Below are 22,673 nucleotides of genomic sequence, written 5' to 3' on the forward strand. Positions count from 1 at the left end.
TATTGTCCCACTGTTTAAAAAAAAGTGTCCATTATTCAAGCCTCTAGATCCATTTATGTTTAAATACATTTTAAAAAACCACAATCTAACATATTGTCTACAACTGGCAGCAACAAATCCATCCCAAAACTAGTTCAAAAAATAACTTACAGCCACATCATCCCTACCCAGTCCTTCAGACAAGAATGTCCATCACACGCAAACCCACCACAGATAAGAACCTAAGTAAGGAGATGGGCCATCACTGTGGCTTGAAGGTCAGCAAACCTAGACCCTTGAAGACCGACAAAAGTAGCAAGTTCAAATAGAGGACCCCTCACCAAAAATGCCATTCCTCCAAGTACCTCAGAGACTAACAAATTTATTTGAGCATAAGCTTTGGTGAGCTACAGCTGTAGCTCACGAAAGCTTATGCTCAAATACATTTGTTAGTCTCTAAGGTGCCACAAGTACTCCTTTTCTTTTTGCGAATACAGACTAACACGGCTGCTACTCTGATTCCTCCAAGTGTCAATTCCCAAATCTCAGGCCTAGAATATCTCTTCTGAGCTCAGCTGTCAGAACAGAAATACCAGGCTCTTATATAGCACTTAACACTAGCTATCTACATGCTTTAACAATGGGAATCATGATATTTACTTCATATGAACAGAGGGTGAAACTGAGGCAGAGGTGCAGCAACTTGCTTAAGGTAACCCAGCAGGCCAATGGCAGAGCTGGGAATAGAATCCAAGTTCAGCATTTTAACCACTATACAATGCTGCCTCACATTCAAAGCATTCATAGAAAGAAAAGCGGTATCTGTCAATGTTTTATTTTTACTTAAACCCAGAATATTAGTGGAATGCCTTCTGAATGCCATCAGGATATTGATTACCTTCTCAGAATATCCCTTCCTCTTCGTCCTGTCTTTTTCAATAGCCAGGTAATCGGACAGAGTTGTTGCAGAGTCATTGAAACCTGAGAACAGAAGTCTTTGCAAGATGGAAGATGTGCCAGTTTCCTAACCAACAGGATTATGAGATCTTTTCAAAAAGCTTGACCAGCAGGGTGCAACTTCAATCAAAACCTCAAGAGTTCCTTATGATTAGATACGGGCAGAAAGGAAATGCATAAAGCAGACCCTCTGAAGGGACCTTCATCTGAAGGACAGATGGTCAGCTACTGTTTTCCCCTGGATTCATCTGTCTGGAGTAAAACTTGGGTACTTTAAAGTTATGGCTTAGTGCAAATAGAGCAGACTTGAGACTCCTTAGTTATTGAATTGTACTTCCAAATACCTATTTGTTTAGACATCATACGTTTAGATCTATTTCCCTTCTTAACCAGTCAGCTGCATTTTATATACAGCACTTTAAACGACAGCAGATGGCACTCTGCCCTATGAAGCATAGTGAATGTTTTTCTTGTGGAGTGAGATGATCTCGGTCTTGCCTGATGAGATGACAGATATCACAAACAGGTGATGCGCCTTTACTTCCACCTTTAATGATAGAACTACAAGCTTTATGGCTTTTAACACAAATTATGCTCCTTCTGGATTCCTAGAGCCAACCTCTCCATTGTACTAAAGAGATTTGCTAGTGTTGTGCCCTCCCTGCCCTTCTTCCACTCAACCTACATCTTCTTTTCAGTTTATCTGGCTCCAATATATTTCACCTGAGAAAAATCTGATTGCATCAGTCCCCTGGGGCGATACGGAGATATCAAAAGAGTAACTGAAATTAGAACATCTGTATCCTCCAGACTGCTGATCCAGGGACAATAGAAAGGACTGAAGTGATCTATATAAGCAAGTCCAATTCACTATTTCAGTTCATAGATTCCAAGGCTAGAGGGGACCACTTTGATCATCTAATCCAGTGGTTTTCAAACTTTTTTTCTGGGGACCCAGTTGAAGAACACTGTTGATGCCCAGGACCCAACGGAGCTGCAGATGAGGGGTTTGGGATGCAGGAGGGGGTTCTGGGCTGGGGGGGCTCAGGGTTGGGTGCAGGAGGGGGTCAGGACTCTGGGCTGGAGTTGCAGGCTCTGGGGTGGGGCTGGGGAATAGGAGTTTGGGGTGCAGGAAGAGGTTCCAGGTTGGGGGGGGGGGGAATCAGATCTGGGGCAGGAGATTGGAGCACAGGGTTGGGGTGCGGACTTACCTCCGGCGGCTCCCGGTCAGCAGAGCAGCTGGGGTGCAGAGGCAGGCTTCCTGCCTGTCCTGGCACCACAGACCACGCTGAGCCCCGGAACCATCCAGCAGCAGGTCTGGCTCCTAGACGGAGGCGCGCAAGCGGCTTCGCACGACTCTCGCCTGCAGGTACCGCGCCCCCCTCCCCACAGTTCCCATGGGCTGGTTGAGAGTTCCCATTGGCTCCCGGCCAATGGGAGTGCGGAGCCAGTGCTCGGAGCAGCGGCAGCACGCGGAGCTCCGTAACCCCCTTGCCTAGAAGCCGGACCCACTGCTGCCTGCTTCCAGTGTGCAGCACAGTGTCGAAACAGGTAAGCACTAGCCTGCCTTAGCTGGGCAGCACCACCAACGGTTGGCGGTGCTGACCAGAGCGACCCCGTGCCTGACATGCTGCGACCCGACCCAAAGTTTGAAAAACGCTGATCTAGTCTCACTTCTAGAAGAACACAGGCCATAGAAATTTCCCAAAATAATTCCTAGAGCATATCTTTTAGAAAAAACATCCAATCTCAATTTAAAAATTGTCAACAATGGAGAATCCACCATGACCCTGGGTAAACTGTTCCAATGGTTAACTACATTCACTGTTAAATGTACACCTGATTTCAAATTTTCTAGCTTCAACTTCCAGTCATTGGATCACGTTATACCTTTCTCTGCAAGACTGAAGAGCCCATTATTAAATATTTGTTCTTCATGTAAGAACTTATAGACTGTGATCATGTCACCCCTTAACCATCTTTGTTAAACTAAATAGATTGAGTTTTTTCAGTCTATCAATACAAACAGGCTTGGAAGGGCTACATTTTTTATTTGAAATTCCAGTAGACATACAAACCAATGAAAAAATATTTCCATCAATAAATGGTATTTCCAGACAGGCAAAATGGGGGGGGGGGGGGGAGGCTTGAGAACTTAAGAGTTTTATTTAAGTATATTAGGGTGGTCGATTAATCGCTGTTAACTCCCGTGATTAACTCAAAAAAAAATTAATTGCAATTAATCACACTGTTAAACAATAGAATAACACTTGAAATTTATTAAATATTTTTGGATATTTTTCTACATTTTCAAATATATCTATTTCAATTACAGCCAGAATACAAAATATACAGTGCTCACTTTATTTTTTTTATTACAAATATTTGCACTGTAAAATGATAAAAGAAATAGTATTTTTCAATTTACCTCATACAAGTACTGTAGTGCAATCTCTTTATCATGAAAGTGCATGTTACAAATGTAGGATTTTTTGTTACATAACTGAACTCAAAAACATAACAATGTAAAACTTTAGAGCCTACAAGTCCACTCAGTCCTACATCTTGTTCAACCAATCGCTAACAGAAACAAGTTTGTTTACATTTACGGGAGATAATGCTGCCCACTTCTTAATTACAACGTCACCTGAAAGTGAGAACAGGCGTTCTCATGGCACCGTTGTAGCCAGCGTCGCAAGATATTTACATGCCTGATGCACTAAAGATTCATGTGTCCCTTGATGCTTCAACCACCATTCCACAAGAGATGCGTCCATGCTGATTATGGGTTCTGCTCGATAACAATCCAAAGCACTGCAGACCGACGCATGTTCATTTCCATTGTCTGAGTCAGATGCCACCAGCAGAAGGTTGATTTTCTTTTTTAGTGGTTTGGGTTCTGCAGTTTCCACATCAGAATGTTGCTCTTTCAAGACTTCTGAAAGAATGCTCTACACCTCATCCCTCTCAGATTTTGGAAGGCACTTCAGATTCTTAAACCTTGGGTCGAGTGCTGTAGCTATCTTTAGAAATTTCACATTGGTATCTTCTTTGCATTTTGTCAAATTTGTAGTGAAAGTGTTCTTAAAACGAACAACATGTGCTGGGTCATCATCAGAGGCTGCTATAATATGAAATATATGGCAGAATGCAGGTAAAACAGAGCAGGAGACATACAATTCTCGCCCAAGGAGTTCAGTCACAAATTTAATGAACGCATTATTTTTTTTAACGCGCGTCATCAACATGGAAGCATGTCCTCTGGAATGATGGCTGAAGAATGAAGAGGCATATGAATCTTTAGTGCATCTGGTACGTAAATATCTTGTGACGCCAGCTACAACAGTGCCATGCAAATGCCTGTTCTCACTTTCAGGTGACATTGTAAACAAGAAGGAGGCAACATTAGCTCCTGCAAATTATAACCAAACTTGTTTGTCTGAGTGATTGGCTGAACAAGAAGTAGGACTGAGTGGACTTGTAGGCTCTAAACTAAAGTTTTACTTTCTTGTTTTATTTCTGAATGCAGATTTTTTTTGTACATAATTCCACATTTTTATGTTCAACTTTCATGATAAAGAGATTGTACAACAGTACTTTTATTAGGTGAATTGAAAAAAACTTATTTATTTTTTTTTACAGTACAAATATTTGTAATCAAAAATAAATATAAAGTGAGCACTGTACACTTTGTATTCTATGTTGTAATTGAAATCAATATATTTGAAAATGTAGAAAACATCCAAAAATATTTAAATAAATGGTATTCTATTATTGTTTAACAGCACCATTAATCGCAATTAATTTTTTTAATCACTTGAAAGCCCTAAAGTATATTTGTTTTGTATGGCATGTGACACTGTCAATGTGTTTTTACAGATATAAAGCTTTAATTTTTTGAATTTGTGTCTGGTGTCATTAAAATAATTGTCTGACCCCCCGTAATTTCCTACAACTGTAATAATTTAAATAGATAAAAATTAAAAAAAAACTTAAAACCCATAATTGTGAGGAACTGTGAACATTTACATTGATAAAAATAAAAAAAACTTAAATATTGATATCTGTCAAAATAATAAAAACAAATTCTAACTACAAGTCATGTTTTCTAATCTTTTAATCAATCTCCTGGCTCTTCTTTGAACCCTCTCCAATTTATTAATATCCTTTTTAAATTCTGGACACCAGAACTGGACACAGTATTCTACCAGTGGTTGCAGCAGCGCAAAATACAGAGGTAAAATAGCCTTTCTACTCCTATTTGAGATTCCTGTTTATACATCCAAGGATCGCATTAGCCCTTTTGGCCTCTGGGAGCTCATGTTCAGCTGATTATTCACCATGACCCCCATATCCTTTTCAGAGTCACAGATTCCCAGGATAGAGTCCCCCATCCTTTAAGTATGGCGGACATTCTTTGTTTCTAAATATATACACATTTACCTGTATTAAAACACAAATTGTTTGCTTGCATCCAGTTTACCAAGCAACCTTGTATTAACGACCTGTCTTCTTCATTATGTACCACTCCCCCAAATTTTGGGGTCATCTGCAAACTTTATTCGTGATTATTTTGTTTTCTTCCAGGTAATTGATAAAAAATGTTATAGTATAGGGCCAAGAACAGATCCCTACGGGACCTCATCAGAAAAATAACCACTCAATGATGATTCCTTATTTACAATGTTTGAGCCCTGCCCGTTAAGCCACTTTTTAAAAATCCATTTAATGCACGTCATGTTAATTTTATTTTGTTCTAGTTATTTAATCAAAGTGTCGTACAGTACCAAGTCAAACCCCTTACAGAAGTCTAAGTATACATCAATACTATTACTTTATACTTGAGCATATGTTGAAGAGTTCAAAGCAGATTACTACCTGAATTCCACAAGATTTCTGGGGAACTATGAAAAAGATTTAACATAAACATTGGAATCTCATTGTCTAGAACAGGCTCTACGGCTCCCATACAGCACTAAAAACTTGCATAATTCCTCTTTACTGGATTCAACATGGTTGCTGATTGAACACATTTAATGAACTGTTTTAGTTTTTGAGTGATCCCTTTAAATAGCCTCAGACAGATAAAGTGAAGATTATTATATATTTCCATTCCTGGAGGAATAGAAGCCAGAAGTGTTTACACTGAGATTCTTGATGTCAGCGGATGGTCGGAAAAGAGGTGTGTACTTTCTTTCTCTTGGAATAATTATCCTCTGCATCTATCTTTAGAGAAATGCCTTCTGAGGAACTTGGTGAAAGGATTTGTTTTTCGCTTTCATTGAATCAAAAATTAAAGATGGAATAGACCCAATGAATTATTTTGTTCATCCTTCATTCAGTGCAGTACTGTTCCCTACAGTATATTTGTTAATAGTTTATCCAGACTAACTCTAAATATTCCAACAATAGGGCTTCCACCGGCACTTCTATTGATAGTAGCTGTCCTCCATAATAACCAATTTCTTTGCAAACCAAGCATTTTTAAGTTCAGAAAAGGGAAAAAAATTGTTATTTTCCCCTCAAGAAAAGCAGTCCACTATCACAAAATAGTCCCCCCCTAGGGAAATATAACACTTTGCTTTCATTCAAGAATCTCAGCATGTTTACAAACATTCATTTAGCTTCACAAACCGCTGAGGTAAATATTATCCCTATTTTACAGACAGGGAAACTGAGGCAGAGAGGGGTCACATTGCTCAGGCAATGTCACACATAAAGACTGTGGCGGAATTGAAAGCAAAATCCCACAATTCCTCGTACTATACTTTAAACATCATTCTTTAATAATGAGCCATACTAATGAAGTTTGCCAAAGTAGTATATACAAAGATGCTATTAAGGTTTCTTCATAGCTGGGCAGGTCTGAAATATAGCCTACTTTCAAAATAACACACACATACACCTTAGTGAGGATTGGTGGACTTAATCCATCCTGGAGGAAAATACTTGCTGATTATCAGCATGTGAGGTGCTGCATAAACAGAAATGGAGCCCTGTCTCCAGGAGTTTCAATTTAATATTAGAATCAGACAAACACATTTTAGAATACTGGCAGATTTTGTAAAATATTTCTCCCAGAAATGTAGTCCAAATTACTGTAGAAATATGTTTGTCATATTAGAGTTCTAATATTTGTTTTGTTACACAGAAAGTCTAATTACATAGTCTTAAAATAGAAACAGTATGGCACACAAATTTAGCGAGGGTTACATAAGCTTCCTAATCCTTCTACTTCATTATCCACAACAAGTAATTTATTGGCTTGGTCCAGAGTTTATACTCCCTCGCTATTCAGACACTACAAGCATGATGTACACTGATCTCAGTTACATCTCTGCACATTTTTTGCACCTTAACTCTTGACTTATGTCTGTCTGAGTGAGACAGTAGGGGTGTGATCTACAAAGGTACTCAGAAACCTAAGTCCTGTTTTTAAGGGCCACTGCAATCCACAAAACTCCCATTCAGCTGCCACCTAACCTGTAGATGCCTAAACTCACTCAGCACCTAAGTTTTTTCCTCTGGGCATGTGTACTGCAGCCTCACCCTAGGCACCCTGGTGCCTATCACCTGCCTGAGCACTATTGTCTCATGATAAAGGTTCAGATGCCTATCTCCTGCCTAAGCCCCAGAATGATTCACAAGCTGGGAAAGAGAAGGTGTTCAGCTGCTTAAGTCACATCCAGAGACCTGATCTGGTAGGCAACCTCTGGGCACGGTTACCATATTGTGCCCCTCAGGCAATCCGGGCGGGGGAGAGGGGGTAGCAGGAGGGAGGAAGAACGTTCCTTAAAACCTTTAACCTGGTGAATAAGGTACTCGCCAGGATGTTGGAGAACCCCAGTTCAAGTGCCCTCTCCTCCTGAGGGGGAAAAAGGGATTTGAACTGGGATCTGCCAACTCTCATATGAATGCCCTAACTACTAAGCTATGGAATATTTTGATATGGATCTTCCTCAGTCTCACCTATTGAAGTTGTTACACTTTAATAAAACAATTGAATAATTAAATATTAACTGGGCCATTGAAAGAATTAAAATGACTTTATAGGAGTGGTGGGCAACCTGCGGTCCGCACGCAGCCCATCAGGGTAATCCATTGGCGGGCAGCAAGACAGTTTGTTTACATTGACCGTCCGCAGCTCCCGGTGGCAGTGGTTCGCCATCCCTGGCCAATGGGAGCTGTGGGAAGCGGTGGCAGGCACATCCCTGTGGCCCACACCGCTTCCTACGGCTCCCATTGGCTGGGAACAGTGAACCGTGGACGTGTCTGCGGACGGTCAATGTAAACAAACTGTCTCACGGCCTGCCACCAGATTACCCTGATGGGCCACAGGTTGCCCACCACCACTCTATAAACTAGTGATTAGACCGCTCACCTGAGAGGTGGCAGATCCCTGTTCAAATCGCTTCTCCCACAGCAGGAGCAGAGGGGACTTGCACTGGGAGTCTCACAGACCCTGTGTGGGTGCCCTAACCATTCGGGAGGTCCCCATCCCCAAGCCATTTAGTTTCAGGCCCCACACACAATTCAGGCAGCAGGACAACCTCTTCTCCAGGTTGCTAGCAGAGCTATGCACTTCCCTGCAGTCAGCATCTCCCACTGGCTATCTTAGACATCTCCCGGTCTAGCATTCTGGCTTTGTGGATCTCATTCTAAGGTGCCTATCTCTCCCCATTCATTCTACAGGGAGCCTAGGCACCTAACCCAGGCTTTGTGTTCCTGTGATTTTCTAAACAATAGATGCTGCAATGCTGAACAGTGTGGTGCCTAAGTCCCTTAATGGATCTGGGCCTAAGCTCTTTGCAGCAAAGTTCTTATCTTCCTATACATTTTCTATATATCATATACACTTACTGTACTACAAATAATAAGTGGACATGTGGACTCAGCAATCTAAACCCACAAAGAAGCATTTCACAGGAGGAACAGTCTTGGAACATAATGCTACCATTTCTAAAAAACATGAAGGAGATGGCTGTACCAGTTAAGTAAGGAAACCAATGCGCAGACAAATAGCATGCCTCCCGAGGCAAATAAACCAAAACGTTTAACACATAGGCTCTTGTTTGGGTTTTCGGGGGGTGGGTGTGTGGGAAAGAAAAAGGGACAAATGCATCCCCCAACTAAGAAGTTACTGAACAGAAGACAGTGTGGGGGGAATTGCCTGGCTTTTCCACAACTCCAGCACAGTACTGAGGTAAGATCGGGCCAACGGGCAACATCAGGCTGCAAGAGATGGTGACAGTGGGCCCCTCTCCCCTTCCGCCCACCTCGTTTCCCTCCTGACAGACCTGAGTAATTGCATTAAACAAAACCCGGGGGGGGGGGGTATTTCACCCCAAGCCTCCCAACAGCAGGGGCAGACGTGACGGACTCGGGGGGGGGGGGGGGGCAGCAGCAGGGCCCTGGGCTCAGTCGGGCCCTGGCTTGATATTTCCCCCTTCCCGGCCCCCTTCGCCCCCCACCAGGCGGAGCTGATGACCCAGCCCCCTCGCCCGACGGAGCCCCCCCCCCTCGCCGGCCGGCCCCTCACCAGGCGGAGCTGGCTGGTCTCGTCGTAGGAGAGGAACCCGAGGATGCTCTCGATGGCCACGATGGGCAGCCCCACCAGCGTGTTGCTCTGAGGGAGCTGCTCCAAGAGCGCCGGGCCCCCCTGGAGCTGGGGGGCCGGAGGCGGGGAGAGGCGCGCCGACCCCATGGCGCCTCCTTCCCCCTCCGACAGGAGCCGCTCCTCCGCCACCGCCGCCATCTTGGGCCCTGTCCCCCTCCAGTCCTCGGCTGCGGGAGGGGGGACTTCCTGTGACAGCACTTCCGCCCCCCGCCCGCCCTGGGCACCGCTAAGGGGGCGCGGGGGGTGTCCTGGGGTGCCCCCACAGGGGCGTTTTGGGCCCGTCCGCTCCCCAGTTGTGACCCCCCCGGCCGCTTGGGCGCCAGTGGCCTGATCCCCCTGCAGGCCCCGTGCTGCCGCTGGAGCGGCCTGAGGGCGCCGCCCTGAGCACCCCAGTGTGCCCCGCTCTGTGACTAGCCCCTGCCCCCAGCGGGGAGGTGCTGCGGGGGTGGCAATAGGTGAGTGAGAGCGGCTGGAAGCGGGGTGTCATCAACGCTGAGCTGAGGCTCTGGGTCCAGCAAATCCAGCCCGGCGCCTCAGCCCGCGGGAGCTGCTGGCTCTACGGGGTGTCGCTGGCGAGGAAGGAGGGGGCCTGCCCCCAAAGAGCTCACAGTGCGAGGCCCACAGGCAGCGAGCTAGGGGGCAAGGAAGGAGAACAAAAGAGATGGCTTTGTGGACAGACCTCTCAGCCAGCAGACCGTGCTTTTGTGGGCTGAAATACCCCTGGCTGCCCCTCCACCATGCCCTTGTTGAAGGGGGGGGGGGCATTTGAGACAGCTCCAGGATTGCCCCACACAGGTTCTGAAGAAAGTGCCCATCTTCCCTCTGTAGGGCTCTTCCTCTAAGAGGCTCTGTTGGACCACCCTACCTCTCAGAACTGCCAGCTGTCCAGGCACCTTGTCTTTGGCCCCAAGGCCTCCTGCAAAAAATTGGAGAGAGACTGAACATCCATGGGGTCCCCCAGCCTCCTGCTGCTCCATCACAGATAGGAGATGGGGTTGTGTGTGCATGTAAAACAAATGGGTGATCACTTCTGATTGTCACTACTTGTATCACAATAATACATAGTGTAGTTGTAGCTGTGTTGGTTCCAGGATATTAGACATATCAGGTGGGTGAGGTAATATCTTTTATTGGACCAACTTCTTTTGGTGAGAGAGACAAACTTTTGAGGTACACAGAGCTCTTTTTCAGGTCATACATGGAACAAATCCTATTTCCAAAAGGTCAGTGAACCACAGTCAATATTATGGGGGAGTTCTCTGCCTTGATCCATTCTTTGTGCTCCTTAGGCAGCACATAGGGAGTGGAGGCTACTCACAAGTCCCCAGCTGGCAACATGTTCCCATATGTGGTATGAGCACCTTTCTGAGCCTATCACCATCTTGCCCCAACCTGTCAGTACCAATGGCTAATTGGGGAGGGGCAGGAGCAAGAGGAGCCACCACCATGGTCATAGTTCTTTCCTCGTTTCTGGGGAGTGGCAGCAGCAAGAACCAAAGGGTGTGTTCAGAAGGAACAGGTCTAGGAGCTGTTTTAGCAGCCACAAAGGAGCTCCTGGTGCCTGCCTGCAGTAATTGTACCACAGTACCTCCTGAATTCCATAGAAATAGTAGCAACAGCCCAGGACAAGGAGAGCACCACGAGTGAGGGAACCGAGGTGTCAGTGTACCTCAGCAAGGAACCCAAGGAACTTCGTTTTTCATTTGGTTTAGGTGTTACCCTTTCCACAGCCAGTGGGGCAGAGGTGGGTTGGGTGAGGAAAGGGAATGGTTAGAGTGTATGCTAGATTGGGGACCTTAGCCAGCTGTCCCAAATTAGAGCAGTTCTCAGACTGCTCCTATGGATCCAGAGAATATAGAGGGTAAAGTATAGCCAGAACAAACCAAATTCTGGTCATAAGTAACACCTCTGAAGTTAATGAGATTTCATGGAAATAACAGCAAAATTTGCCACCAAAGGGATGGGTTAGGATAAAAGCACCTAGAATATAGTTTTCTTTGGGCCTAGAAAATGTCATGATGGTTCTTGTTGTAACTAATGACTTTTTAGCTGCCTAAAATCCCTGTGGATTTCCCCTGCTACGATTAAAAAGTAACTAGTTATTTGTTGGTTACTAAGGTAAATGATTAGGGGACGGGGATTAACCTATGATTTTCAAAGACAATCCTGGGAACCTGCCTTTCTCAATGGAAGAACTATTCAGCTAAAGAAGGAGTAATTTGGGAGCAGCAGAGAAACAATGGGAAAGCCTTTATATGTATCATAATGGCATTCCAAAAATGTGTCCTGAAATGAATATTTCCTATTTGGGAGCAGAACATTATATGCCATGTACATATTTGGAGGCATTTTGCGTTGTTTTTTCCCCACTAATGTCTAAAACTACAAGCCAATATTAGAACAAGGCCTCCCTTTTTCCTCTATAATTTCAGGATCTGACAGCCTTTCCAGGACAAACCTTTAGTGGTTTCAATCCAGTTATGGAGATTCACGATAGGTTTGTGACTTTGCACATATAGTTCAGGCAGACAGCTCATTAACATTTTCAAAATTAGGAAGAAAAAGCCATTTACATTAGTTATAAATGTGTTTTTAATTGTTTTGAATGCTTAACTTGAAAAGTTTGTTTTTAAGATATAGTTTTGCAAATAATTAGTAATTAGTCTGCTGAGTTAAAGCTTAGACTCTCTGCTGAATCTTAAGTTTTGATTCACATTGTGATGTTTTCTTTTTTCTGTATCATATTTTAGAATGGTCAATTTGTAAATGATCCAGTGCTTAATCTTGAAAAACATCATCCTTATCTGTAGATGATCCACAATATAGCCTTAATAGTGACTTACCATTTGAGCCCATAGTAAGAGACTCTGGAGCCCATCACCCCAGCAGTAACTCCTAGAAGTATCATGTAAGGTAATAAAGGTTTTAGTGCATCCCAAATCATAGACCGGCAGTTTTTGCAGTCAGTGTTTACAATTGATGCAGGATATATTTCCTGTATCCTACTAGAGCTGTCACCGGTCTAGATTTTTACAGAGCTTGCAGGACATTAAAACTATCTTGCAATAGCCTTAGGGCTAATGCAACATCATAATATGATGATGGTTGTCTATGTCACACTGAATTTTTTGGGTAATGTTCAGCAAAAATGGTTCAGTCATTTCCAGGAAGGAAGTTAGGGAAAAATAGGCTGTTTTGTTTAAAAAAAAAAATTCTTACAGTTGTTTCTTTGAGAAACTACAGTGCCTCCATACTTGGGAGTAGGGACATGAAATTTGGCAGGGGAGCTGCCCTCGTGTCAGAGATGTGGCTTTTGCTGTCCCTTTGAAAATCTGTCAAATTTGGCCAAGTTATAAACCTCTGAAAAATCTCAGTTCATCCATGCTTAGCCTTGTTAGAATTTGACAGAGGAATTCTGAGAAGATTTCATCTGCCCTGAACATGCTCCATCCCTCCATGCCAGCCAAACTGCCCATGTGCCAGCCCCTCAGAGCAACTGAACATGCTCCAACCAAGGGCTGTAGGGGCTGAACAAACTTTTCCTATAATTGCTCCTCCTGGCTGCCTAATTTTTGAATGCTTGACTTTGCAACCCTAGCATGCTGTTAACATTGTTTTTTGTATGCAGTATAGAGTAGATACAGAGTAGAATTAGTGTGGAGAGAAATATAATATAGTACAGTCCATTTCTTTTTAAACTCCTCAGGGTGACACCTCCTGCCAAGACGTTTAATGTGAAAAAGTATGCAGATAATATGGTAAGATGCTTATTTGGAAGCAAAAGTTTATCTAGACTGAGAATTGCATCAGCTTAATTAAACTGGTGCAACGCTCTGTACACACAGTGTTTGGTTTGTTTTTTTTAAAGTTTTAGTGGCTTATGTTGGTTCACATTAGTTTAATTGGGAACAGGTTTAAATAGAACCAAAATGAACCACTCTTATACCAAAATACATGTTCACATAGGGGTTTTCACTGGTTTAAGTAAACCAGTTTCAGTTAAACTGGTGCAAATTTGGGTGTGTACAAGTCCTAAGATGTAAAATACATATTAAAAAATTTGGAATCTAAACTGTTTATTCAAAGGAATGAATACAATAGTGAATGACTCTGGCCATGGCATGAGACACAGGCAGTAATACACTCGCTCTGCAGAACACCAAGGTATACCTGCCTAGCCATTAACATGCCTACAGAACAATGCCAGCTGACTAGGCACATGGCAAACTGAGAATACTGTCCCTCATCTGTTTGTTACACCTATGATCCAAACACAAGTAGTGTATGCAAAAACATCATGTTACTGTTTCCTTGTCCTTACTCACACACTCCCTGCTTTGTTTGTTTCATCCAGCTGTTGTAGCTTGTCTTTAAAATTGTATGTTCTTTGGGGCAGGGACTTCTTTTACTAGATAGCCGTGTCCGTATAGCACACAGTACGAGAAGTTCCCAACCTGGTAGAGGCCTTTAGGCAATACTGTATTACAGATAAATTAATCAATACAGATGTCATTTGGGCTTGGTGTCGCATATGATAATAGATCAGAAACATCAAAGAAATCTGAAAAGGAAAGCAAAATTGCAAAACAGGTGGGAGATGTATCACGCCCACCCAGAGACCAGAGGGCTGGGTCTCAGACTGGAACAGAACAGGTAGAAAAAGACTAGCCAGGGAAGGAGAAAATGCATTCTCTATAAATGTAAGATTGTGATTCTTAATTAAAACAACATGGATTGGACTGATCTTAATTAGCTTCCGCAGCATCAGGCTGGACATGTCATGCAAACAGTTTCTTTTGCTCAGTCTGATTTTCTCTCTCTTTTTCAACAAATTTTGTTTTTCCACAATTCAGGTGGTTTAAGATTGGTATTTGAGAAATTGATGCAAACTATGCTGGGCAGGGCTAGAAACCTTCAACCTCCAAGATGAGGTAAGGAAGAAAAGGTTGTTGGAGCCCACCTTTCTCTGGATTTGTGGTCAAAAGGGTCCTTTCCTCTAAGGAGTGTTAATATTAAAACTGCAGGCCTCCAGACATGTAGGAAATGCCTAATGACCACAGATAAGAACTGAGTTTAAGGGGCATAGGTCACAATTACCCAACTGGGAATTTACCCAGATACTGTTTTTATGTCTCATCGGAAAGGTCAAGACAGTGATCCAAAACCAACTGGCCATTGGTTTGATACTGATTCAATGGAGGAGTGTCATCTATAGAATCACCAACACCACTTCCCACATCACCCTGGATGTTCCTTGGAAATCCAACTTACTGCCATCAAGTACTGAACAGTCCAACCCTAAAGTTACATATTAACTGGAGTGGATTTGTGGGGACACCTTATGGTCAGTTTGGAAAACTACGTGCCTTTATTCACAAAGGTGTAAAAGCCAGTTCTGTGTAGAGGGCCACTCCAAGGCCTTTGAACCATTCAAGTTCATTTCCAGATAGCCCAATGCTGAGGAATGGGTCTGGTGTGTGGAGGGAGATGGGTTCAGTGTATATTGTGCAACAGAGGAAGTTATCACTTGTTTAATAGTAGTAAATATGGTAATACCCATGGGTGCAATTGGGATTGAGGCCCTATTGTGCTGGGCTCTGTGTGATCACAAAAAAAGAAACAATCCCTGCCCTGAAAGGTTTACGATCTAAAGATTTAGTGCTTACAGTATGCTGGGAAAAGTACAATTAACTAAAGAGGCATTGACTCAGAAAAACAGTGAAGCAGTATCTACAGAAATAAGAAGGAGAAATATGAGGAGGTATTAACTTACATGGCTTTTGCTCGCTCTCCACCTCTTTTCTTAGAGCGTTCACAAAAACAGGAAAAGATTGCCTGATTTCCTAATTAAGGGCCCAATTATTCTGTCAGCTACACTGGTGTAAATTCTGAGTAATTCCTTTGGCTTCAGCATGTTACTTTAAATTTACATTAATGTATTTGAGAAAAGAATTTGGCCCTAAAAAGGAGAGACAGGAAATGCCTTTGATGGTCATCAGCTGAATCAGGCTTTATTGGCATGACAAGCTGTTTGAGTGTTGCCAAAGTGTAAGAAAAAGACAGGCCATCAATCATCTGTCAGAGGCAGGTATGAGCCATCCAGAATAGAGTTACACACTGGGTTTGGGATTATTACAGTCCATTCCTGATCTTGTAGCAGGTTGCTGTAACATGAAGCCAAAACAGAATATCATTTGGTGATGAGCATTGGGAGGATATGTCAATATGAAAATATATGAAGAGAATATGTAAATTGACGAGAATATATTAACCTAAGGATCCAAACCTGCAGACCTTTCAAGGCCATGTCTACACTACAGTGGCAGAGTACAACACTGCAGCTGTGCTGCTGTAGCACCCTAATGTAGATGCTTCCTACATCAACTGAAGGTTTTTTTCTGTCAGTGTAGTTAATCCATCTCTCTGAGAAGCAGTAGGTAGGTCAACAGAAGAATTCTTCCATTAACCAAGCTGCATCCACACTGAGGGTTAGGCTGACCTAACTGGTGCTCGATGCAACATTTTTCACAGCACTGAGTGACGATTATCTCATTTTTAAGTGTGGTACAGGCCTAAGAAAATTGTTTTGGGCCTGATCCTGCATTCCTTTTGCATACAAAACTCATTGATTTTGTGGTATTCTGAAAATTGTGTTAAAATTGTGATCTAGCACTTTACATTCCCGGGGTTTTGCTAGAGCTCTGTAGGGAAGCATGTGATCAGATTCACTCTGTGTGTAGCCAGCCAGCCTAGAGTGACAAACAAGGTCAGAGTGAGCTGTGCCTCTGCATTTTAGGGAGCAGCCTGCTTTCTCTCTCTCTGATTTTGGATTCTTATTTGTTATTGTTCTGAATTCTAAGAATAAAGTAGTGTTTGTTGCAAGCTTCCAGCAAGAGTATTTTATGTTTTTATCTAACTTCTATGTTTGTATGCTGTGAAACAACAGATTTCACTGTCTCCTTCTTCTCTTGACTTCATTGGAATGCTCATGTGAGTTAAGGGGGGTAACTGGTGCTTGGGAATGGGAGAGAGGCAGTAGGTAGGGGGGAAGGAATAAAGTTTCAGTATGAAGTTGCTCTCCCCATCTCATGAATACTCAGCTCGGATGTACATTGAGCACCAGTTTGTGTCCAGTCAGTACCTTGTGGTTTCTGCTGGGGATTGTGCAGTTTCAGTCACAGGCTAAATAAGGGATATGTTCATTCAGCACATTCCTCAGCTGGCCTAACCACTCCTCCTCACTGGCCAAGTGTCAACTCTACTTCTGGGGCTAGATGGTGCCTCCAGGCAGAAAGGACTTTGTGCTCCCTTGGACTGCTTCAATTGCTCCAAACAGACTTTCTGTTGCACAGGGCCTTCTGCCAGGGTCTGTGCTGAGAAAAGTTGGCATAGACCCCAGAATGAATCTGGTCCAGTGAATACAATTCAGTACTGAAAAGCAAGCAACAGAGAGAGGGAGGAAAAATACACTATATATGCTACATACAGGGCACCCATTTATGTCAAACCAACTTTGGGGGGGGGGGAGAAGAAGGGCTGGTGTAGGGGAAATTTATTTCTTCTGTCCTTAATACACAGCATAAGCATTCTTTAGTTCGGAAAATGTTTGATTTGTATATTGAATTACTTGTGAAAAAAAGCCATGGCTTTAAATTACAGAGAGTAGAGTTACGGGAAGAAAACTAGGATTTTAATCTAACAAATACTTTGAGAGTGTTTGCAGAAACTTTGGTTCATGGAAGCTCACTCATCTCTTTTTAGGTTGGAAGAAGTGAAAAACTATATACATTATGAATGCTGTGTGTGTGTAGTGGTACTGAGAATTCATCCTCTGCATTTATGAAATCTCCATTTAAAATCTTCACAGAAATCTCAAACCAAGAGCAGAATATATTACAGCCTAGCTCTATACAAATTTCTACAGCAGTTTCTGGGTGCTGCTGGCTCTTCACTTGTAAATAGCTATTAGCTTAGTCACTGTTGTTATTATGATTTGACATTTGTGTATTGCACCATGGAAGCACATGGCACTTTACAGAGATAATCTTCTAGATTATGAGATAAATGGTTTCTAAAGTTCTCCAGTCTAATTTACTGCTACTTACTTTTCCGATTAAAGATCCAAAGAATCAAATGCTGCTTTGTTGTGTAGCCATTCACATAAGTGCTAAGTGGGTCTAATGTGATACCAGATCAGATTGGTAGCATTTTATACCCACTTTGTACAGGTGCAGATAACAATACAAAATACAAGACAAGCCTTTCCTCTTTCAGGTGTGATAACATTGTGTGATCTGGCCATTCCTATTGCTGAGAAAAACAGTTTTTGTTTGGTTTGGGGTGAGAATGTCACATGGAGTTCTATTTTCTGTCTGGATTTTCGTTCAGCATAATCTTCAGCACAGCTATTCCTGTTTTTATCTCAAGTGGGTATTTATGACACACCACATAGGAGTGCTTCAAATGGTCATCCAACAAATCCTTCAACAAAACCAAACCATCCAACCAAAAGCACAATAACTGATAGATTCTTCATGAGATATTTACTGATGCGTTGAGCAAGAGAAGGTGCACTACAGCTGAGGAGAGTAGGTTCAGTTGTCCCACAGAGTGGGTCTTCCCCTTTCAACAAGCACAAGTATGGAATTAAACAGTTACCTCTATAATACTCCTCAGACTCAATGGAGAGTACTTCACACTGCCTCGGATCCCCATATGTAGAGGGCAGGAGGTAGGAATTGGATATGCTAGATTCATCCTATTGACAGTGGGGTCCATTTAATACAGTTCAAGGCATGCCACTTGAGGAAGGGTTCTAGGGGTGGTGGAGGCCAGAGGAATCTGGCTCCAAAAAGTAACCAGATGGGTAGCATGGGGCTCCAGAGCTGGTGCAGAGACAGTGCTTTGTGGCTGACCTTGGCCCCTAGCCCATCTCCTGGGATCTAAATGGATCTCAGAAAGGTGAAGATTCTGGAGTCAGTAAACTCCTTCCTCTTAACTTCTGAGGGGCAAACTCTGCCGCCACAATCAAAAAAACAGAATCTCCCTGCATCTTGTCCCTCCCACAACTTGTGTGGGAGGAGGATGATCTGGCCAAGTATCACTATTTATTTTCTAAAATAATCTGGATACCAAAAATTGAGCATATAAATAATAAATTAAAAATACCTGTAAGAAGCACTAGAGATCAGATGGTGGCTTACTGAAGCTGGGTGAGAGCAGTGTGGATTATACAGGTTTTCTTTTTCCAGTGGTTCAGTGAAATCTCTTAATTCACCTGTTTGCAAAGAAAGTGAAAATGGCACCTACAGACATGGCAAACAGAGAAAAAGGAGACAAAGGGATAAATGCGTGTTTGGACTTTTCCACCCTTGGAATGCTGTGCCTCAAGCCTCTTGAGTTTAACTGAGCCCTCCTCCCACCATTCTCCTTCCAGCAACCCTTTCCCCCTACCCTCCATCCCTCTCCTGGCTCTCTGTACCCTCAGCCACCAGGAAAAATTGGAAGCGAGTTCATCATATTAGACTTGACACAGACTTAACAGCAGGTGGCGCTGGATAGTAAATGTAAAACACCAGGCCTGCTCCTGTACTAATTTTACATATTATTCCATTCATTTCAACAGACTAACTCCTTATTTACTCTCTTCTAAGAGACATAAGAATCAGACTCAGCATATTGCCATTAAAGAGGTTATCTCCCAGTATAACCAGCTGGCAAGCCTAGTAGTGATTTTTCAACACATTATGGACAAGATACAGCAAAGGATTGAAAGAGCTGTGGAGAGAAGCTGCAGAGATGCACTTGAGCAACTTGGACTCAGTATTTGACAGGTTGCAGGATGAGAAGATGTAGAATTTACAGATCTGAAGATGAGAAGATGAGACTTTACTGATCTGATGCTGAAGGAATGCATTCAATAACAGGAACTATAGAGTTGTCACAGGTGTGGCAAAGGTGTGAAAGGCAGGAGTGCTGGTAAGAAACTGATTTTTATTTCTTGGACCCGTATTGTATGGGTCAGGGCAACAAAAGATTAGGCCCCTATCATATAGCAGGGGTGAATGTCCATTGACTCCAGTGGCTACTGTTACAACTGATGCCCACTAGCAGCCCAGATCACCCTTCTGCTTATGTAAGTGAATAGGGTTGATATCAAGTGGATTCCTCCTAAAAGCATAAAGAGAATAGGAATGGCGTTTCTGCATTGTCACCCCTCCTTTGGATTCTATACAAGCTATTCCAGAAGCATTAACTTCTACCCTTACTGCTTCTGAGTAGCTGCATAGGGACACAGACAATTGAACCATGGCTCTTTCTAGAGCTATGCTGCCAGAAGTGGGGCCAGAGGAGCATCACAAAGAGGCAGTTGCATAGGCAGGACGGCTCCAACTTCCATGGATCTAACCTTCTCTTCTTCATGGAACCCCTGGATATGCAGGATGAGGAGGCTTTGCCACCCTGTCAATTCTGCAGCCCACAGACTCCTTCCCACTGGGGGACAATTTCTTGAAAACTCTGTGAGATGAACCTTGCAGAGTTTTCAGCCCCCTTCCACTGGGCTCTCTGAAGGAGGGAGTGATCTGCTCCATAGCTATCAAACTGATCTTTCCTGGAATTAATATATTGTTGTGGACAATTCATTTCATGCTTGTCTAGTCCGTTGCCTGCAAAGTTGGTTAATAATGCCCTCTTCTGTTATAGTGGGGACCCTGATCTAAAAGGAATTGCTAGGTGGCAGTGAGAAGCCTAGTGCATATGAGTCACACAGCCTGGACTAAACCTGAAACAAATGATGCCCACCTCTTGATGAGGACTCCAACTCCTTAGTAGGGGGGCTTTAGTAGTGTGTAGAAAAGATAAAAATCAGGTCTGGGCTACACTAGAGTTAGGTTGACACAAGGCAGGTTACGTTGACCTAACTATGGAAGTGTTCTACATTTAAATTTTGTAACTGCCCAGCTACACTGACTTAATAACTCCACCTCCATGAGCGGCATAGCGTCTAGGTCGATGCAGTGTCAGTGCAGACACTTGTGTTGTTTATGCTGACTGTTAGTGGCTTTCAGGAGCCTTCCCAAAAGGCTCCACACTGACAGTACAAGATAGTGGAGAATATCCTGCAGCTCAAGTGGTAGAGAGTTAATTCTTTTGGAGCAAGATGATCTGTTGTCATGAAGTTTTGAGTGGTGATGTGTACAGCTATGAAGTCCTAGGAAGCCACAGTTTTCTAAATTAAGACATGCTGAATCTTCCCCATAATCACAGAAAAATGTATGCATTGTTACTGAACCAAAAAAAAAAATCAAAGGATTTTTCAGGCTTGCTGGTAATAGGGCTAATGTATCAACCAGAACTCAATGAACTAGGAAGCCTCTACATAGACTAAATCTGTGGCAAGAACGTTTTATTTTATTATTTATTGTATTATTTAAAAAATTGGCTAGAATTGATCAGACAACTGGGAGGAGTGTGGTAACTAACACCCATGAAAAGGTTAATGCCAGCTTTCAGCAGCTCCAAGAAGTTGCTAAGAAACTGTCATGTCCTCCTGGTATGTCCAGTGAGAGTCTGAGTAGATGATGTAATGCTCAAAATTAGTGTTTCATTGGTTGGATCTGTTGCCACTCAATGCCCTACTAGAGGGTTTATAGGCTGGAGTTCTCTGGAAGCCTCAACTTTTCTCCACCTTCCTCATACACACAGTTTAGCTAAGCTCTTATTAAATAAAGTTGGCAATTTTTTTTCTAACTCGCCTCTGAACTTTTAATTACTATTGCTACAAACAGAGCACTAGCCCTGTCTGAAAGGATGATTTCAGATGGGTGATAAAGCCTGTACACCCCTCCTATGTCTTCCACAGAGGCAGTCTTTAGTGCCATGAAAAATGCATTGGAGTAGTACAGTCATCTATAATAACAAACACATGGTAAGGGAATATTTGACTATTAAGGGATTGTGGAAAGATGCGTGTCCCAGAGTCACCTTCACCCTTCAGATGACTGTTCATTTAGGAAACATTTTTATATAAGCTTTTTCATCACCTTTGAAATCTACTGACTCTTAAGGACAAATATTTGTGCGTCTCTCTGTTTGCCAAGATGATCCTGCAGATGTGTAATGCCTGCGTGTCACTGTGTGTAAAGTGCTTGACGCAGCAGCAAGCTGGCTGCCCTAGAGAAGATGACAGAATCAGCAGAACGGAGCAGCTTTCCATATGTTCAATTAATTTCCTGCTATATGCCAGGACGCTTCCTCCTCCTGTGCAGATGTAAGAAAAATCAGGAACAAGTTTCTTAGTTTCTAAATTTTTGTCTTTTCTGTTCCCTTCAGCACCCTGTGAACTGTCCTGCCTTCTTCTGTGTTATGTTCCCTCTTCCGTCCTATGTGGGTTTTTTCTACAGAGACAGCATGTTTTAATGGATTGAGCACAGAGCTGGGACTAGAGTCAAGAGTTCCTGAAAACTAATTCCAGCTCTGCCATGACTTGTTATGTGGATATGATTTCCAGGACATAATTTATATTACATACATATGTTTAAAGGGTGCTTTTAGAAAACTGTAATTTTAAAAAATTAATTAAAAAATAAAATTTAAACTCTATGTCAGTTTCTTTATCTGTAATACAGGAATAAAAACACTTCATTACCTCACAGGCAGGTTATGAGGATTAATGCTCTAATAATATGGTTAAATTTTCTACACCAATTTGAACATGAAACTGGTATATATATATGCTGAGTATTATTGTTATTCTCCTTGCATTTGGGGATTCCTGTCTAAAATTATTAAAAATGTTTAATTTCTAGAAATAATGGGTATGAAGATCAGCATTTTCTGCAGAGTCCTAAAGGGTGACTGACTTACCACACCTTCAATTTCCAGCCTTTTTCTTGATCTTTAAAGTTACACTACCAAATGATTTAGGCCAGTAATTTATGCCCCATCCTTCAAGCTGCTCTGTGTAGGTGGACTCTTGTACTCATAGTACAATTTGCAAGGTAGGGCCTTTGATTTTATAAAGAAAATAAATGATAAAAAAAACATGGAAAGATATGGTTTCTTTTTGTTTGTTTTTATATTTAAACATTGCCCTGCAAGGTTTTGAACTTAGACATAA

General features: G+C 42.6%; 1 protein-coding gene and 1 long non-coding RNA gene across 5 annotated transcripts in view; one reads left to right on the plus strand and one right to left on the minus strand.

Annotated features, from left to right (window-relative positions):
- The window catches only part of FBXO28 (F-box protein 28), a 32,249-nt gene extending 22,167 nt beyond the window's left edge, over positions 1 to 10,082 (minus strand). The window contains exon 1 of the mRNA XM_037895656.2: positions 9,476 to 10,082. Within this exon, the coding sequence (XP_037751584.1) occupies positions 9,476 to 9,691 (216 nt within the window). The 5' untranslated portion in view covers positions 9,692 to 10,082. The remainder of the gene's footprint in view (positions 1 to 9,475) is intronic.
- Positions 9,890 to 16,440, plus strand: LOC114022368. Of its 4 annotated transcripts, none has more exons than XR_005224840.2 (4): positions 9,890 to 10,008; positions 10,382 to 13,311; positions 14,407 to 14,484; positions 14,698 to 16,440. It is a non-coding gene; the product is annotated as an uncharacterized LOC114022368 (long non-coding RNA). The 4 variants fall into 4 exon arrangements; XR_006289802.1 differs by having other exon boundaries at positions 10,382 to 12,466; positions 13,260 to 13,311; positions 14,407 to 16,440; XR_005224839.2 differs by having other exon boundaries at positions 14,407 to 16,440.
- The last annotated feature ends 6,233 nt before the right edge of the window (positions 16,441 to 22,673 follow it).

This window comes from Chelonia mydas, chromosome 3 (assembly GCF_015237465.2).
Source record: "Chelonia mydas isolate rCheMyd1 chromosome 3, rCheMyd1.pri.v2, whole genome shotgun sequence".
In the NCBI taxonomy this organism is placed as follows: domain Eukaryota; kingdom Metazoa; phylum Chordata; order Testudines; family Cheloniidae; genus Chelonia; species Chelonia mydas.